At 33.0% G+C, this 19,165-nt stretch overlaps 1 protein-coding gene across 5 annotated transcripts in view; it reads right to left on the reverse strand.

Annotated features, from left to right (window-relative positions):
- Positions 1 to 1,191: 1,191 nt before the first annotated feature.
- The window catches only part of IFT74 (intraflagellar transport 74), a 66,886-nt gene continuing 48,912 nt past the window's right edge, over positions 1,192 to 19,165 (reverse strand). For 4 of the 5 annotated variants that reach the window (XM_031449588.2, XM_031449589.2, XM_031449592.2 and 1 more), the window contains 7 exons: positions 16,113 to 16,166; positions 14,663 to 14,760; positions 14,036 to 14,162; positions 7,915 to 8,078; positions 7,255 to 7,380; positions 3,688 to 3,748; positions 1,192 to 2,388 (listed from right to left, as the gene is read on the reverse strand). In XM_031449588.2, coding sequence (XP_031305448.1) covers positions 2,270 to 2,388; positions 3,688 to 3,748; positions 7,255 to 7,380; positions 7,915 to 8,078; positions 14,036 to 14,162; positions 14,663 to 14,760; positions 16,113 to 16,166 — 749 coding nt within the window. In that variant the 3' untranslated portion in view covers positions 1,192 to 2,269. The remainder of the gene's footprint in view (positions 2,389 to 3,687; positions 3,749 to 7,254; positions 7,381 to 7,914; positions 8,079 to 14,035; positions 14,163 to 14,662; positions 14,761 to 16,112; positions 16,167 to 19,165) is intronic. The other variant, XM_031449591.2, reaches the window with a different exon arrangement.

The following is a 19,165-nucleotide window of genomic DNA, read 5'->3' on the forward strand; positions in this document are numbered from 1 at the left end:
TGCAGAGAAATTGGGCAGGGGGACCACAAAAACCCCTGGCGTTTCTATTAAATGGTTTTTATCTATAGTGTGAACAGCATTACTCCATGCTCTATTTCTTACCCTGCCTGAATTTTATACTTTAATGTGAAGCCAGAATACAGTTCAAATCAGGGACTTTCCAGTTAGTGGAAAAGTATCAAGAACTCTTGTTTATTTATTGATAAAGATAAGGATGGAAAAAACAAAGACTTGCTAACTTTCCCATGTTGTTCTTCGTTAGTAAAACTACTCAGCATGTTTGTTCAGTCTGCAGCTTCTTTCCATATGACTTACAAGGTGTTATTTTCACAGGAATGGAACTCACTGAGCAATATAACTGACTGAGGAAGAGCCGGTTCATGCAGATAGTAGCCTCCAGGTCTATCCTAGCAGAAAGAATATTCATGTTGGATTTGTTGAAAATCTCTGAAAGGAAGGAAGAGGAATTAGTAAGAATTTCCCTCCGATAACACATGTTCTAGTTTAAAGAAATTCTGCTCAATTATGTTCCCCGAATATCATATACACGTAATTTAGAACAGAAGTTGGACACCTTGTATTTTAAAAGAAATTTTCAATTTTTTTTTCTGTCAAACTTCACATTGTTATAATGCAAAGACATTTATTTAATGGATAGGCAAATTTCTTCCTATCTTCTTTCTGGGTAAACATTGGTTCATTTCTAGTTCAACGTTTATGGAGCTGTCTTAACTATCATATAGCCTTTCTATAAGTTAAAGTACTAACTGTATATAGGACTTTATTTGAATTTTTACTGCATTTTTAAGTATTATACGTACATCACATATAATTTTGAGAAAGTATCAGAAAGTCTGAGGAAGACTGAAAGACCCACAGTCCCAATACTAAGGAAAAAACTCTATCATTAATAGTATATACTCTTCTTGAACTTATTGCACATTAGCATATTAAGGGTTCTGAGCAGTCAGGAAGAAAGAAAACAATTTACCTGCGTTTCAAATGTTTCTCAAATTTCTTTGACCATGAATCTTTTGATGATATGATACCTATTAATAACCCGAGGAACAGATCTGAGGAACACATTTTATGAATGCCACCTTAATGAATGTATTACTACCCAGGATCCTCCAGAGTTAATCAAACTCAATGCTCACCCCTCGACTAAACTCACACAGAACTAAAGTTGGATAATTCAGAGATAAATATTTATTTTAATAAAGCAACAAGCATGGGTACTTTTATCGTACTTATTTGTATCTCAATAAAGCCTTTTTAAAAAGAAACTAATATGCTTGTGTTTCAGGAATACTGAGCAGTAGAATAACTTGATGAACATGATGAGATAGAAGCAAAACAAGGATGGCTTTAAAGAATATTTTATGCTGGCCAAGCTGACTCATACTTGCCCAAAAGAGAGGATACACCTTTAGTTACCAAATGTCTCCCAGATTCATGTGACAAAATTCTACCTCTTCTACCTTTTCCTTTCAGATGTTGTGGCAATAGCTTATAAATTAATCTACTGAAGTCTTACAGTACAAAAGAGTGAATGCATACTCCAGGGTGGAAATGAACAGCAGCAGACATAGTCCAAAGAGCCCACCCTAAGTGCAGCATTTCTCTTAAACTTCATGTTTTTCCTAGCATATACATATGAGGAAGTATTTTAAAAACACAAAATTGAAAGGTTTTCATTCCAAATCTTTAGAAATAACTGATACATGAAAAATGTGTTGTATATTTATCTGTGACTTTATATGCCTTGAAACACATTCAATATACCTAGGTGAGAAGTAAAGCTCAAAACTAAACATCTCCCTTCTATTCCTACGATCTTTTTCTAGAAGCAAAAACCTGGCAAGTTTGATGTAAGTGCTAAATCAGAATCACGCTCGATGCATGCCTCCTAGAGTTGACACATGAAAAAATGATTTCATTTGCTGCCATAGATGGATTATACCAACTAAATGAACAACAATGGCCATTTTTAGTTTGTCTATCTTCTGGTTCTTTGAGCCATTTAAAACACAAGACACAAAACAAATACCAATATAAAAGGAGATAATACTCTTCTATATGTGAACTATTTATTGAACTATCATACTATGTAAAATATCACTCTTCAAAGAGGTCACAAAAAGTATAGCATTCAAAAATTTTAGGTAAAACTCTTCAAGGGTAAGCTAAATTTTTTTTTTTTTTGTCAGCTTGTACAAAGTTTAATAGCAGGAAGATGTTTCTGTAGAGACTTGCAGTTGGTTCACACTCAGTTTCTGCTCATGCTATGTAGAGCATCCACAATGGTTTTATTGTACTCTGCAATCTGCTTGGTCACATTCTTCATAATTAGCTGGTAATCACTCTCTTGACTCTTGGTTGCTATGACTAATTAAATGGGTTAAGGGACAACACTGTCACTACAAATATTAATCTAATTTTGTGACTCAGAAAGGAGCCAAACTGTACTAGTATTTTTCTTATTGAAAACTGAAGATGGCACAGAAAAAGCACAATTAGAATATTTTTTAAAAAATTGTTAAAATTAAGCATCAACTGAAACTTAAAAGGCCACACAAAATTTGTTTCAAAGACGTTTGTCTACAGCATAAAATTTTTTTTTTATAATTAATGTTATTCATCTCAATCTAAATCTGGTCAGAGAACAATTCAATCTTCAGAAGAACTATGTCTCAAAGTCACATATTTTATGGCACACAAAACCAGAGTTCTGGACTTTACTGTGAATAGGAGTCTTCTGGTTTTAAAATAAGTTGCACAACTACCGGGAATAGAGCCAGGAACACATCTCATCTGAAGGTACGCTGGGGTCCATGCTGCCCTGAGCTGATGTTCAGCAGTGTCCTAGAGGAGAAACTACACGAGTCAGTATCTAGCTCTCCAAGCAGAGATATTCTTGAATGGGTCAAAGAAGGGACTAGGAAACAACTTTTGGGGAAATGTTTCTTACAACTCCATGTGTGTTCTCAGCAGCTGCTTCCTCCTATGATCACACAGAAAGATAAGCAAGAAAATGGAACATAGGTACTATCTTGACAGAAATAAGATGGGGACATAGTACTACTATCAATTGGTAGATGAAGCTGAATTGGCTGAAATACAGATGTGCTTGAAAGTCAAATTTTTCATGACACTTCTTGGTTTACTCTCTCCTTTTGCTGCCCAGATATCCAAGGTACAGCCTTATAAATAACAACAAATAACTACATGTACACTCATATGTACATACATATACATATATATGGTTATATATAATTTACCCAGCAACTCTATGAGAAAAAAACATTAACTTTATTTGAGATAATAAAATTGAGGTTTAAAAAATTAAGTAAATTGTCCAAAGTCTATAACCTATAAGTAGTAGAGTCGACATTTAAAATTAGATCTCCTGACTGAAAAACCTGTGCACTTAGTCACTATGCCACACTACAGCTTCATACAGTCTGCTTTCTATTAGTTACTCTGTTACACACACACACACACACACACACACACACACACACACCCTACTGTAGAATGGAAACTAAGTCTTATTTATTTCCCACATAGTTTACCCAGTATTTTGTACATTTTAGGTATCTGATATTGAATTGAATTTTATTTGTCTTTAAAGAAATTCCAAGAAAAAAAATCAGTCGAGTTCATGTGCAGTTTTTTAAAGGATACATTCTTTCATCACAAAATTATTTTGCTCATGGTGTTGCCACTTCCTCTCCAGATTTGTAAGCTAACAACAGAAAAGAAAAATGTTAACCAGTGCCTATATTCAAAAACTATATACACCTTCAAGAGGATAAGGGAAAAATCCCTCAATTTAAAATCTTTTCAACTCCTTGCATTTTATTGAGACAAAGCCATGATAGACAAAAAAGAAATTTAGAAAAGATTAAACAACAATAAATACAATAATAAATACAATGTTAAATTCGACAACAGGTTTACTTCATTTACTTTGATTGGAAAATGTTTTAAACGTTTATTATACCAATGAAGATGCCAACTGAAAGATAACTTATGATTTTCCCCTTCTTAAAAGCACTTAAAAAGAAGAATGCAACATGATGGGAATCTCTCCTTGAAATCTGAAGGTCTAATGCTACAAATGTACTGTATATTCTAACACTATAAAAGGTTCAGCTATATAGGAGAAACTTCCTTATTTCCAGGGCTAAATTTCCTGCCTCATTCCACAAGCTGTGATAAGAGCAGAGCTGCAGTGTGAAGATTGTAAGAGGGCTGGTAAAAAGCTGGCACTGTTACAATAATTTCTGCATCAACAGGAAGCTAATGTGGATATTATATTGATGGTTGCTTCCTCCGAAGACAATTTTACTGTTATAGAATTAAATTGTTTTTCTGATTTAATTAACCTTGTAACTCTGGGTTATGGTCTTTCTTTTTTAAGATGCACATAGTTTTTTTTCCTAAGCAAAAGACAGCCTGAAAAATGAAACATTAAAATAATGTTCTCCCTGGACATTTCCAAGAAGTAATAACCATGTAAAAAATCTGATAATTGAAGCAGCATTAATAATATTTCTGTCTACTCTCATGTTAAAATATTTTCAGGGTGTTAAGTTCAGTCTTAATGTAGCATCCATCCCATTGTTTCCTCTAAAGAGATAAATCTAGATATTAGGATGAATCCTAACTAATTAATTATGTGAACTGTATGTGCTGAGTTAATGCTACTAAATCAGATCTAGCTTCCCTAGATAGAACCTTGAAGTTAAGATGGACTTAAGGAAGCAGTCAGCACTTTTTGACAATAAATCTCTAATAACCTTTCGCAAAGTCAAGTACCAAACTTTTCCTCTTTGTTTCATACAAAGAAGTGGCCTTCTTATAATGCAGCAGACCTCTTAAGTGCTACATGCATAATGCTATAAAAGCAACACTATGTCAGATGGTCAAATTCCTTCTATATTATGTATCTATTTTAGTGACTTGCCTTTAAACCTCCAAGGATGTCATGAAGCACAAATCGGTTTTTTTTTCTACAACTTATATTAAAAGTCTGTTATGAGTTCTTTATATATTTTGGATATTAACCCCTTATGAGATATATGATTTGCAAATATTTTCTCCCCACTTGCAAGTTGCCTGTACATTTTGATTGTTTCATTTGCTGTGTGGAAACCTTTTAATTTGATGTGGACTCACTTAATTATTTTTGCCTCTGTTGCTTGTGCTTTTGGTGTTATAATAAAAAAATTGTTGCCAAGACTGATGTCAAGAAGCTTTTCCCCTATGTTTTCTTCAAGGAATTTATACAATTTGTTCTAATATAAATATGTTTAAATGATTTCAAATAAATGACCACTTGAAAAAGTCTATTATGGAAAATTATTTATAAATTTCAAAAGCCAGTCTTTGAGAAAATAACTGCAAAAGATAGAGAGACCAGGATTTGATTCTGATCATTTGGGATCATAAAAGGCAACACATAATACAGAGAAGCATTGTAAATTATGGCTTATGCTATAATTCCTGTATATTGGGTTAAGAATATGATTAGCATTTATTGTGGGTATAAACAAGGTTGCTATTGACTGGCTCTAAGAAATTGTGTTAGTCAAATGTTTTTCTCTTTAAATCATTTACTCAGTGGAAGAGGAGGACCAATATTCCATAAGAAATATCAATTTTTTCCTACAAACCATAAAACAATGGTCTCATAAACTTTTTCTTAGGTGTCTTCTCCAGCATCCACCCTACTCTAAACAGACTAGGATAATATTGCTACTTGCAAGTCTATACCTAGGCTTGTATATTATGAAGTAGAGACAGAGTAACTGAGTAATAAATTTGAATTATGTAAATTAGTGACTTCTAAGCTTAGTAGTTGTGGCAAACTCTGATGCAAGTCCATCTCTTTCAAGAAGAGTATCAGGTATATCTTTTTGTCAAATGGTACATCCACACAATGAAATAGCTGATATCATAAAAATATCACCAAAAAAAGAGGTTGAAAACGTTTAAGTAAGAAAATAAATGCTTAAAGACTGCATGCATACAATGATTTCATCTGTAAAAGCAGTATCATTAATAAGGGTGTATAACTGCAAAGGAAAAAAAGTTTACAACGATATTATACCAAAATGTTAATGATGGTTGTCTATCATGATCGTATTACTATATAAAGAAAAGGAAGAAAAAATTCTATTGCATTTAGCATTAATAAATCATAGTTGCAAATTGCTAACATAGACTAATCAGATGTGAAAATAACCAATTTTTACCAGATCATAAGTACTGATTTTGTATGACATACATGCTTCATTTAATCCTCCAACAAATACTTATTGAACACCTATTATGTGCCAATGACTAGCATAGTGCTGGGGAGAAAGCGAGTGAGAGAGGCATCGTCTCTGCCCTCAGAAAGAGGTCTCAATCTAGACCTGATACCTGGTTGAGGTCATTATCAGCAGGAGAGGGATACAAAAAGGAGGCTTGTCTGTGTATCCTGTGTAAATAATCAGAGATATAAATAAAGAAGTTCAAGAATAGGATTGCTCTTTATAGAATCATTTGAACAGTTTTAAAATGAGAAATAACCTAAATGTCCAACAATTTGGAATTGGTTCAGTAAATTATGCCATAGTCATATAGTCAAATGTTATACACAACATTAAAAAAATCTACTGACAAGGGGAAGTACTTACGACATATAGTTAGTGATGAAAGCAAGTCTCCAAATAATAGGTACAAAGTCTCCAAATAATATGATACAATTTCTATCATACAAAAATAAATGTGTACTTACATATATGTATAAAGTGAGTGTACATACAACATATACATATAGACTAGAAATATCTATCTACAAATAGACAGAATTATTCCTTCTGGGTGGTGGGATATTAGTCATTATGGCTCATTTTCATTATTTGTAGCATTCATGTGTTAACAAAGTTTCTGCATTAAAAACACTTTACTTTTGAAATTTTTAAAAGCTGTTAGTTACCATAATGGCTGTGCCCAGAACAGTGCCTAGCATAGAGTTGGCCTTCATATAGGTTTATAGAAGGCAGGAAAGCAGGAAATTTCTTTCTGAATGGAGATTATAAAGAATCTAGCTATCTTCAAAGCCAGAAAATCTGGAAGGTAAATAAAGCAGGTGAGGTGAAAATAAAAAAATTGATTGCTTTGGGGTAAAAATACACAGTAAGAGAACAGGACAGATAGCCTAAAAATAGAAATGAATTTCAGTCTTTTTAAAATTTTTACCTGAGAATGTGTCTCATTTTCTTGCAACTGTGTTTTCAGTGTCTCACATTGCACGTTTAGTTTCTCCATTATTTTTTTAAAGGTATTTCTACGGGTTGATAATACTGTTCTCTCCTGATGCAATTTCTAGATAGATCCAAACAGAAGTAAATAACAGGCTTTAGCAAATATCTAGTAAATCAATATAAATCATATTTGACTTAAATAATTTAAATGATATTCTGATAAAATTCTACTATGGCTATAATTAAAACTTGTTTGTAAAAATGTCCTATTAACTATAATAAGCTAAATTAGTATTAATTATAACTCACTAGGGCTGCCATATGTGTTCAGACTCCACCAAATTTACATTAATGTAAACGGCAATAAAAAGCCACTGACAAGTCTTAAGTAGGGAAATATCATAATCAAATTTCATTTAACCAAGTATATATTTGTTTAAGTACCCTATCCCTTGCTTTTCAATTTTTGTCTTTTGTTTGAAACTGATATCACTCTAAATTCCTACAATATATGTAAGTGTCTTTATTTTTTCTTAGCTTATATATCAAATAATCAACTGAAAATAATAAATTTTATAAACTTACACATATTATGAAATTTAATCAAGAAAAAACTATTTGAATCAAAATTTTGTAAGACTCTGTTGTCATATACCTTTTTCTTTTCTTCAGCTGATGATTTTAAAGTTGACAAATCATTATATGTCTCCAGATCAGTTGTCATTTGCTTAATTTTGCTTTTTAGAGAATGTTGTTCCTCAGTCATTTTACTTTCCAGAAGCTCCATTTTCTGTAGATCCAACTGTAGACGCTGACTATCTGAAATGCAGGAAAAGTCAAGGGCATAATTAGTTAAAACTTTATTCCTTTCACAAAAGGAAATGCAATGATTAAAAATCATGTTCTACAAGAGTATATACACAAGAAACATATATTCACTGTAACCAGTGAGACAATACAAAGATGACTTAAAATAAATTATTCATCACCCAGGTAACCAACATAACCTGATGTGTTTTAGTCATATTTGTTTCCATGTTCACACAAACATATAAGAACATACATAGTTCTTTTTTCTTACTTAATAACATAACATATATTATGAGCAAAGACCTATTATTTTTAAACACCTTTATTTTTTTAAGCACTATATTTCAAATGTACAATCTGATGAATTTTGATAGATGTGTATACCAATGAAACTTCTACCACAATCAAGATAGCTCACATTTCCATCACTCTCCAAGAGGTGCAACTTTTGAATTTCCAATTTATCCCTTCCCATCCCCTTTACCCACTGGTAACCATGTTCTCTACGTCTGTAAGTTTGTCTCTGTTTTATAGATAAGTTCATTTGTGTCCTTTTTAAAAAAGATTTCACATATAAGTGATATCGTATGCCATTTTTCTTTCTCTTTTTGGCTTACTTCACTTAGAATGACCATCTCTAGGTCCATCCATGTTGCTGCAAATGGTATTATTTTATTCTTTTTAATGGCTTAGTAGTATTCCATTTCACATCTTTATCCAGTCATCTGTTGATGGACATTTGGGTTGTTTCATGTCTTGGCTATTGTAAATAGTGCTGCTGTGAACACTGGTGTGCATGTGTTTTTTTGAATTATACTTTTCCTTGTGCCCAGGAGTGGGACTGCTGGATCATATGTAAGTCTATTTTTAATTTTTTAAGGAACTTTCATCCTGTTCTCCATAGTGGCTACACCAATTTACATTCCCACCAACAGTGTAGGAGAGTTCCTTTTTCTCCACACCCTCTCCAGCATTTATCATTTAAAGACTTTTTAATGATGGCCATTCTGGCTGGTGTGAGGTAATATCTCACTGTAGTTTTGATTTGCATTTCTATTAACAATTAATGATGTTGAGCATCTTTCCATGTGCTTGTTGGCCATCTATATGTCTTCTTTGGAGAGATGTCTATCTAGTTCTTCTGCCCATTTTTTTATTAGGTTGCTTGGTTTTTTGATATTAAGGTATATGAGCTGTTTGTATATTTTGGAAATTAGTCCCTTGTCAGTTGCACCATTTGTAAATATTTTCTCCCATTCTGTAGGTTGTCTTTTTGTTTTGTTGATGGTATCCTTTAAAACTGTGCAAAATCTTTTAAGACATATTATTTTTAATAGGGGTATGACATATACACACAGTTATATGGGGAAAAAGGAAGTTATGAAACATTATATATGTTTGAGTAAAACTTATAATTATATATACAGTTAGTTCTCATTATTTGTGGGAATTATAGTCTGTAAAGTTATTGTAAACACTGAGTCAGCAAACACTGAACTACTACTTCTAGAGGAAATACAAGATTAGGTTCCTGTGAGCCTCTGGTCACAATATTTTCATATATATAATCTTTTATGTGTGTTTTTCACTAAATATATCTTATTTAATATATATTATTAATTCCTTAACATTAGACTTAAGGCCAACTTATGCCTGAACAAAACTTACCTAACAGACATACTTTCTCCGTAAGGCACATCACAGCCTTGAACTTAGGAACACTAGTCAACGTTTCAGCACTATACTTGGGGGTCATTTTAAATAGCAACAAAGAGCACAAAAATGTAGGAAAAAATGGCATTAAATAATATACCACAAAAAGGATACTTGTTTATAGCATGAGAACTAAAGCAAGAAGGCACAGTGTTGCCTTATTCAGCCATTGCTGGGAACTCAGCATTTAAATTTTTCAAATTTTAATTCAAAATTTTCACCTGCATGTGTCCATAAATGATCATGAAAGTTTTGCAAATACGGATTTGGGGTTACAAATTAATTTTAGTGAGAAAGCAAATTTACAAATACAGAATCCATGAATAATGAGGATGGACTATACGTGTGTGCATGTGCACACACATGTGTGTATGTGTGTCTCATTCTTGCTTTCCAAAGTATTGAGCACCTACTATGTGCCAGGTGCTGAGGATATAATAGAAATCAACAGAGACATTGTTTTCACTTAAGGAGTTTTATTCTAGAGGTTAAACTAGGAAATTTAAAAAGCATTACATTAAACTGGATAACTACTATGAAAAGAGTAATGCAAGGTATCATGGAGCATGTGGTACTGGTCAAAAGAGTTCTCTAAAGATATGCCTTTTAACTGACGCTTTAAGGATTAGAAATCAACCAACCAAAGGGAAAAGTGAGTGTTCCAGAGAAGATAATCAACATGTGCAAAGTTTAGAGGTAAGAAAGCATGGTTCCTTTGAGCAAATAACAGAAGTTCAGTATGACTAGAATCCAAAGCTCAGAGTGGGTGGTAAACTATAGACTTTGGTTGATAATAATGTGTCCATGTTGGTTCATCGATTGTACCAAATATGCCACACTGATTAGGGATGTTGAGGGTAGGGGAGTATATATTTATGGGCTGTGAACTCTATTTCCTGCTTAGTTCTATTGTGAACCTGAAATTGTTCTAAAAGAATAAAATCTAAATCTAAAACAAAAACAAAAAACTACATATACTGCTTTTCCTAGAGAAGGGGAGAAAATGGTTGGTTGGTATAGGGTAAAGTTTATCTTCCTTTAACAGCAGGTCCCCATGAAACGCTAAAAACTTCTCCAAGAGAAGAGACAGGAAGAGGATGCAGACTAGTTCCTTCTGATATGCTATGAAGTTGCAAAGTTTACCAAGCGGTGTGTACATAGTAGCAAAATCTCAGAAGGAACCACTTTGACCTGGGGAAATGTTCCTGAAATATTTTGCCATCAGCGCATTTGTTTATTCCCTGGAGTTTCCTTTCCAAAAATATAAATAAAAACTATTGCTGACAGGTTCCTTGCCTCTTTACTCATGCAGTTTATCAGTGTTTTTAATCAATTTTTTCATTATTGTCCTAAGGAGCCTTTTGTAGATGATTTTTTTCCCAATCACCTCCCTCCCACTGAATTATTTTATATAGCAGATGTATATCTGCTTATATACAGTGACTCTTTGGAGGGCCGCAAACTATTACAGTTAATGTCTGAGATTTTTTTTATCCTTCACCCAAGAAGCAATATTGCACTCTTGGGAGTCATACTGCCTCACTAAGAAACATAGAGTATACTAAGAAAATTAAGTGAGTTCCAATTATAACTTCAAGAACCAAAAGGGAGGCAATTCACAAAAGGGGAATGTAAAATTCATTACCTCTGAAAGATAAGTAAGAATATTATAAACCTCTTATGGTGATTTCCAGATACAAGAAGTTTCTTAAGAAGGATGATGTTAAAGAAAGAGAGGAAAAATAATTTATTACGCTTGGTTTAAATCAACACTTAAAAATAACTGAGTAAATGAAATTAATTGTAGGGGTCAATTCAAATCTTAATAAGGGAAATTTTCAGTAAAATCCTTATCATAATAATAAACTGGATTTTTATCTCCATTAAAACCAGTTCTCATTCTTTTCCAATTCTACATCTCTGGAGAAAATATAAATGACCAGTTTTTAAAAAGAAATGTAAACATGAAGTATAGAACTACGAAATGAAAATAAAGTCCTGATTATTGAATTCATTTCCTGGTATTGATATTTACCCTTTAAAAAATGTATGTTTCTTGATATCCATTATGCAAAGATAGTTTAAAGGAGACAAAAAAAAAAAACGTTGAATTAATATTGACTTTAGATAAATAAAAAACTTAAAAATACGGTCTAAAACACAGAACAGAAGTTTTCTAGATGGAATAATTAAACATAAAATTCTTCAGCTTACAGAAAAAAGAAAATAAAGATATAAAAATAATCGTGGTTGTATATATGCAAAATAATTGAAAGTGGATCTAGAAGAGATATTGCACACTTACGTTAACTGCAGCATGATTAACAAAAGCCTAGAGGTAAAAACAACCCAAATGTTCAGTAAGGAATGAATGAATAAAGAAAATGGGGTATGTACACACTATGGGACATTATCCAACCTTAAAAAAAATAGAAAATCCTGTCACATGTTACAACACAGATGAACTTTGAGGACGTTATGATAAGTGAACTAATAAAGTCACTAAAAGACAAATATTGCATGATCCCACTTATATGAGGTATTTAAAGTAGTCAGATTTACAGAAACAGAATGTGGTTAGCAGTAGCTGAGGAGGAGGAGGAAATGGGAAGTTGTTCAATGGGTATGAATTTCAATTTTGCAAGATGAAAATGTTCTAGAGATCTGCTACATAACAACGTGCAGATAACACTATTATACTGCACACTTACAGATAGTTAGGATGGTAAATTTTATGTGTTTTTTTTATCACAACTTAAAAAATACTCATAGTCAAACCAATAATAGGTATAGATCAAATTTAAAATGTACTTCCTCTAGTTGCTTGGCATATAATTCAGATATACAAATAAAACTACGGCAAACAAACTCTAAACAAATCTGGGCAGATAAAACATATTTAAATGTATAGAATGACATTTTCCCACCTATATCATCAATCTAAATTCAACTGCATATTAACAGTGTTCAGAATGCATTTATAAAACTCCTAGGCAGTTGTGTATTAGATTGCAGAACTCTTTGGATTGTTAGGAAATTAACATAGTGCTTATATTGATTATTATATAACTCTCACAAAAAGGTCTGAGACAGCATCCTGATATCAAGTAAATGAATACATTTCTGCAGCAAAAAGTATGAACAGTTACATTAGGTAGGATAATTAAAGACTATAAATAGCCTAATGTCAGTTCAGGTCAGGCCCGGTTTTGCTGCCAAGAGCTTTTTAGATTTGAGGATTCCAGATAAAGAAATACTGTGGAAAATCTTCCATTTTAGGAATCTTTCAACGTTTTTAAGTTAGCAAATATTGCCTTCCTTCCCCATGACCTCATAAACTGCCAGAATAATTTCAAGTAGATAAAAAAATAGCTAATTCAAAGTCACCACACACCATCATAGTTAGAATCTGCCGCTTGAAAAACCAAAGATACCGTACAAATTTTCACTTGACTTTATACTAGGCTCTTTAAACTCAATCATGTGTATTTGTTCTTAATCCCTACCTGCAGTATCCAAATGGCAGCCACTAGCCACATATGGCTTTTAAGCACTTGAATGTGTCTAGTCCAAAATGATGGGCTGTAACTGTAAAATCTCATTGATCATTTTTATACTGAATACATGTTGAAATGATAATATTTTGAATACACTGGCTTAAATAAAATAATTATCGAAATTCAGTTGCCTCTTTTCACTTTTTTAATGTGGCTACTAAGAAATTTAATTTATGTATGTGGCTGGCATTACACTTCTCACTTCTTTTGGACAGTGCTGCTCTAGTCTCACGTTAGTCATAATGGCTGAAACTAATTATAATAAATCATTACCACCTCTACACCTCTCCTAACTATCCAAAGACCAAGGAGGACATGAGCCCTATGCACTTCCATTCTGCCTTATGCTTCTATCATAGTACTGTTTCATTATATTTCAATTGTTTATCTGTCACTCCACCAGATTGAAAGTTTCCTGAGGAAACAGATTGGATTTTTTAAAATCTCTGTATACCCAAGTCATAGCAAAGGCATAGAGCAATATTCAATAAATGTTAAATGAATGAGAATATCCCAATGAATTAGTATTAAGTTGATATGAAAAAAATTCTAAGCCTATAAATGATTGCAGCAATAGGCAATCGTAAATTATATTCTCAGTCTTTCAAAAAAAATCAAAGAGAGTAACATCAGACTTAAAATTTTCAGTTTTTATTACAGAAAGAAAAGGACATTAAAATCTAGGTGTCTTCTCACCTGAAGTCAGATTCCTAGCTGTACTTTGTGATTTCTGCATTTCAGTAGATTTAAAATTGAGATCATCCTGCATCATCTTCAGCTCTTGATTGGTGATAGAGGATATCTGTTTCATTCGATTTATATTCTGTATTTGCAGAGAAATAAAAATGAAAAAAATTGTACTCATTTAAGTTTCCAATAAAACTCTTGAGAATGCTGCTAAAGGACTGGATGTTTAGAATGGGTATTCTTTTTTTGAAATAGATCACTTATCATATACGTTTTATAGAAGAATACTGTGAGATTCAAAGTCAGGTTTTCTCAATAAGGAGAGGCTAATTTAAAATTAAGAATTGTTTCTTTTACCTTTGTTTTACTTGACTGTAGAAAAAAAATGCAACTGTACTAGTCTAGGAACTGACTGGATTCTTAAAACACTTAGAATATTGAAGAGACCGTGCATTTTTCTTCCTATGGTACCACACATTAGTAGATGCCCAATAAACATTTTTTGCTGAATCAAGATATTCATTAGGTACTCTGTTCTCTTACATAATAGTGAACCATTGCAATTTCTGAGTTGTATTTAGAAAGATAATCACAGTGAAAGTAAAGAAGACACCAAGATAGGCACACGGTACTTACTCTACTACTGTGCTCCAAAAGTGCAACAATGTTGGCTTCTATCTGTGCCTTCCTTTCCACTTCCTGATTCTTAGTTTCCTCAAAAGTCTCAATAAAATCTGCCAATTGAAAAATATGATGAGAAGCTACTGTTGATGTAGTTAATCACTATATAAACTGATTTGTTGGTCTGAAGAGCACTTTTTAGAAATTCAAAGCAAATTTTAAACTTTCACTGTTTAATTTTTTTATTAACCCAAGGGTAATTAAATTACTCAATAAGAGCATTTCTATATACTTTCAAACTTTCAAAGTTTAACTCTTATGACCTTAATACAAATAAATCAAAAATTTATAAATTCAGGCTCAAAACAAAAAGTTGATTAAAAAGAGATCTGAGAGATCAGAATAAGTCCTATGTTTTTACACTAGGATCTCCTTGATACATGTACAATTATTAACATCTATAATTAGCCACTAGCTTTACTTCTGAAAATATTACTAATTACCTTTTTTATCTGAAAATGGGTATTTTACTTATGCTGCTGAATTAATCTCAATAAGTTTAGTAATTTATTCAGATTATAAATAAACATTGTAAGAAATCATCCTTTTTCTTGTCTAATATAGAATTAGGACATAATTTGCTCTTATTTACATTCTTACAGTATTTCTATGGATCTTCCAAAAGTTAACTTAAAATAATTTTATTATCAGCATAAAATAACAAATTAAGTTTGAGATAATTTTTGGTACTTGCTGATATTTTAAAGAAATCTTGGAATATCATTAAATCAGAGATGGCAATGACTGCTTTATAACATGTATGAAGGTAACAACTGACATTAGACATATAAAAATGGCAGATTCTAGAAACATGATAATTAGAAAAGGAAGCCAGTAATAGTTAATATAGTCAATATTGAAAAACTTTATAATGTACAACATAAATTTAAGTGAAGATCTATTTACAAAGTCAAGTTCAGATTTTTAAAAAAGTAAGTGAGAAGCTGTAACAGAAGACTACTAAAGTTCCAGTTAGTGATAGAGCCAAGTAACAAAATCAGAGGTGAGGCTAATAAATAATGAGACAAGTATTATGAAAACCTAAAAAAAGGTGAAAGATATTGAAGGTGAACATAGTGAAGCAGATAAAAGAGAAAAGTCAACATTCAATCAATGAGTGTTCTACAGATGCTCTATAGACTATGAGTGTAAATATTAGCTTTAGAGTGTACCCCTGAATAAAAAGTCATACACACACATGTACAAAATCTTTGTAGAATTCTCTGCTCATCCCTAAACTATGCGAGGTATTTGGTAATACTTAAAGGCAAATACTCTGAATGTCCACACTTCCACACTTCTATTATTAGTCATTACATTTTCCCAGAACGAGATCTCTGATTTAGTATAAGTGAACAGCTACCTGAGAATATAAAATTTTCGTATCTATAAGATTATTGCTTACTGTCCATACTTTCCTCCCTTTTTTTCAGCTCCTTGTACTTCTGATTCATTTCACCTATAAGCAATAAAAAAAAAACATTAATTTCAAAAACTCTAGAAACAGTGCTTAAAATGAAACATCTCTCGTAGGTTCTCTATATGCCATTAGTCATTGAATATTCAATATTTTCAATTAGGTGGGATTCTTTCACACTGAATTATGTAGTCTTTTAAAACACCTATATATGAATGTTTGACTATTTAGAAAGAACAATCCTCTGACTGAAAAGGACTGAAAGGTTTTCCAATGGTTCTCTATTTCACTTCCAACTTGCAGCTATTCAATACACACACGAACTGGTGACGGGAAACATGAACTCCCAGGAAAGTTCATTTCATCTCTGAATGGCTACAATAGTCAGTAAGATAGCAGGGTTACTTCCCTCAAAGAGCTCAAAGTCTAGATATTTAACAACACTTACTAAGAGCTATCATATGAAAGTAAAGCCTGCTATAGCAGTACACAACAAGGACAATTAATCTAGTTTGAGGTATCAGGAAATTTTTCTCTAAAGAAGCAATATTTAAGCTACATTATAAAGGATGAATGAATAGGAGTTACCTAGTCAAAATATAGAAGTTCAAAATCAAAGCATTATAAGTACAGGAATTTGAAAGTGAGGATGAATGTGATAGCACAAGAAACTGAAAGAGTATTATGGTTCAGGCAGAGAATGTGAAGTGAAAAAATGGCACAAAATGGGAGGGGATAGCTCAGTGGTAGACTGCGTGCTTAGCACGCATGAGGTCCTGGGCTCAATCCCCAGTACTACCATTAAAAAAAAAGCTTTACTGACATGAAAGAAAAATCACAGTTGACTTTTACACCAGAAATCGACACACTGTAAACTGACTCTACTTAAAAAAAAAAAAAAAGCAGCACAAAGATGAGGCAGGTTATCAAAAACTTTATAAGCCACATGTTATGAAAGTCTGGACTTTCTCCTAAGGACAATGGTAAAATTACTGAAGAATTTTAAGCAGAGGAATAAAATGATCAATGTGCATTTCTGAAAAATATTTCTGATCAGGATAATAAAAGAGAAGTCAGATTAGAGGCAATAAGACTAGTTAGGAGGGTGTCACAGTAATCCAGGTGAAAGATGAAGATTGCTTGGTGGCAACTAGGATGTAAGGTAGAGGATTTTTGTTTGAGGCATTTAAGAGCCAGAGTCTATGGATTTTGGTAAGGGTTAGTGAGGGAGAAGTCAAGTATGATTCCCAGGGTTTCTGGCTTGAGCAATTGAGGACATGGTTGTATTATCTACTGAAAAGAAAAGCATGTTGAGGAAGAAGTTGCTTACAGCAGTTATAGACATGTATTTAATATATGTGAAAGACATAATTAAAATAAAAAAATCAAAGGCCCATATAAATGGATGAAATCTGACACTTCAGCTGCATAAAGGGACCAGTAGTAGAGGTGGATCATGATTATCTTAGAACAACATGATTTTCAGCGTAACAAAAATTGAGTCTTGGAGGCACAAGGCTGTTTCCCTGGACTAGTGAGATGGCTGCAGTCCTGTGCTCCCAGGGACCCTGGTAGAGAAAGCAGAATAAATTTGTGCTTGCTCCAATCTGTAGTTTCTTCAATCAAGTCAGTTAGTTCTTAGCATTCTAGAGAAACTAGAAAAGCTTACTAAGATGATACCCAGCAAAGATGGAAAGAATAATAGGCTCCTAAAGGGGTTCCAGATAAGAAGCTGGCATCTAGAAAAACTTTAGGAAGAAGAGTTCAAAGAAAATGGGGGAACTGTCAGTTAGAGTCCAGAGTCTAAAACCCAATGGTCAGCCTGTGTTCTATATATCCTTCTATAGGGTATATGGTTTTTCCAAATATTGGCCTCAGCAGCAGTAAAGTTAGGGAGTAGAGGAAGATAGAACCCCTAATTACATGGAAGCATGGGCTTCCACTTGTATACTTGCATGGGTGGGAAGTGAATTACAAGTAAAAAACGGTGATGGCAAAGTCAGAGACCTAGGTCAGCAGACAGCTTTTTTGCTTTCTGGTCTGAAAATATTTTTCCCAAGCTCATTGACGACAGCCCTGATACAGAGAAAATCTTGTCAAAGCCCCCTCAACATTACTGGTAGTAAAAAGCTGAAAGCTACTGTAAAATAAGGACAGTAAAACCCAGAGGTCATGAAATCCCAGCCAGGGACATTCAGAACCAATGGGAAACATATGGTTCACTCTGACTAAGGCTTTGGATCCATTAAAAACTTTACTGGACTATTACTCAGTTCAAACGATCAACAATGGTCTCAGAGCATACTGATGTAGTGTGATTAGCTGCAAGGGTGAGGGGAGAGATAATTTTTTACTAATAACAAAGTTTGTATATAACTAAGTTTTAAAAAAACACAATATAGATAAACTATGATTAGTTCTATAATGATGTTACTACTATTCACTTACCTTATGGCAGTTAATTTTTTGGGTGGGAAACAAAGTTAAAGAATATGAGCTTATAGCATACATGATCTGGAATACCCTCATAGAAGAGTGATGTGCCTATAAATGTTATATAACATATGTGAAGTAGCAGAAAAACTAGTATCTGCTGAACCCGCCATGGCCTAGGTTTCAAGGAAAATCCTAGTTTCTTGTAATGACTGGCTGAGAAGTTACACTATTGGGAGACTGGTCAGACATTAAGGGATTAAGAGTAAGGTTTGTATCCTAGGCTTTACAGGAATTTAATTACCATCTTATCTTTCCTCTTTTAAACTTAAGAGAATTCCCTACATAGGCTGTTTGCAGTTCCCCATCTTGCTATTAGACCCCAAGACACTGCAATGAGGTTTCTCCTCCTGCCATTCCGATGAAATTGTTCGCAGTAAGATTATCAAATCCAAGGGGCAGTTTCCAGTTATCTTACTCTGCAATATTTGACACTATTGATACATCCTTCCTTCTTTCAATTTTTTTTCCTTACATTGTTTGTTGTTTGGGGGGTGGAGTTTTTCTGGTTTTTCTTACTCTCAGATCATTTCTTCTCTGTCTTCTTG

The sequence above is a fragment of the Camelus dromedarius genome, chromosome 10 (genome assembly GCF_036321535.1).
Source record: "Camelus dromedarius isolate mCamDro1 chromosome 10, mCamDro1.pat, whole genome shotgun sequence".
Lineage (NCBI taxonomy): Eukaryota > Metazoa > Chordata > Mammalia > Artiodactyla > Camelidae > Camelus > Camelus dromedarius.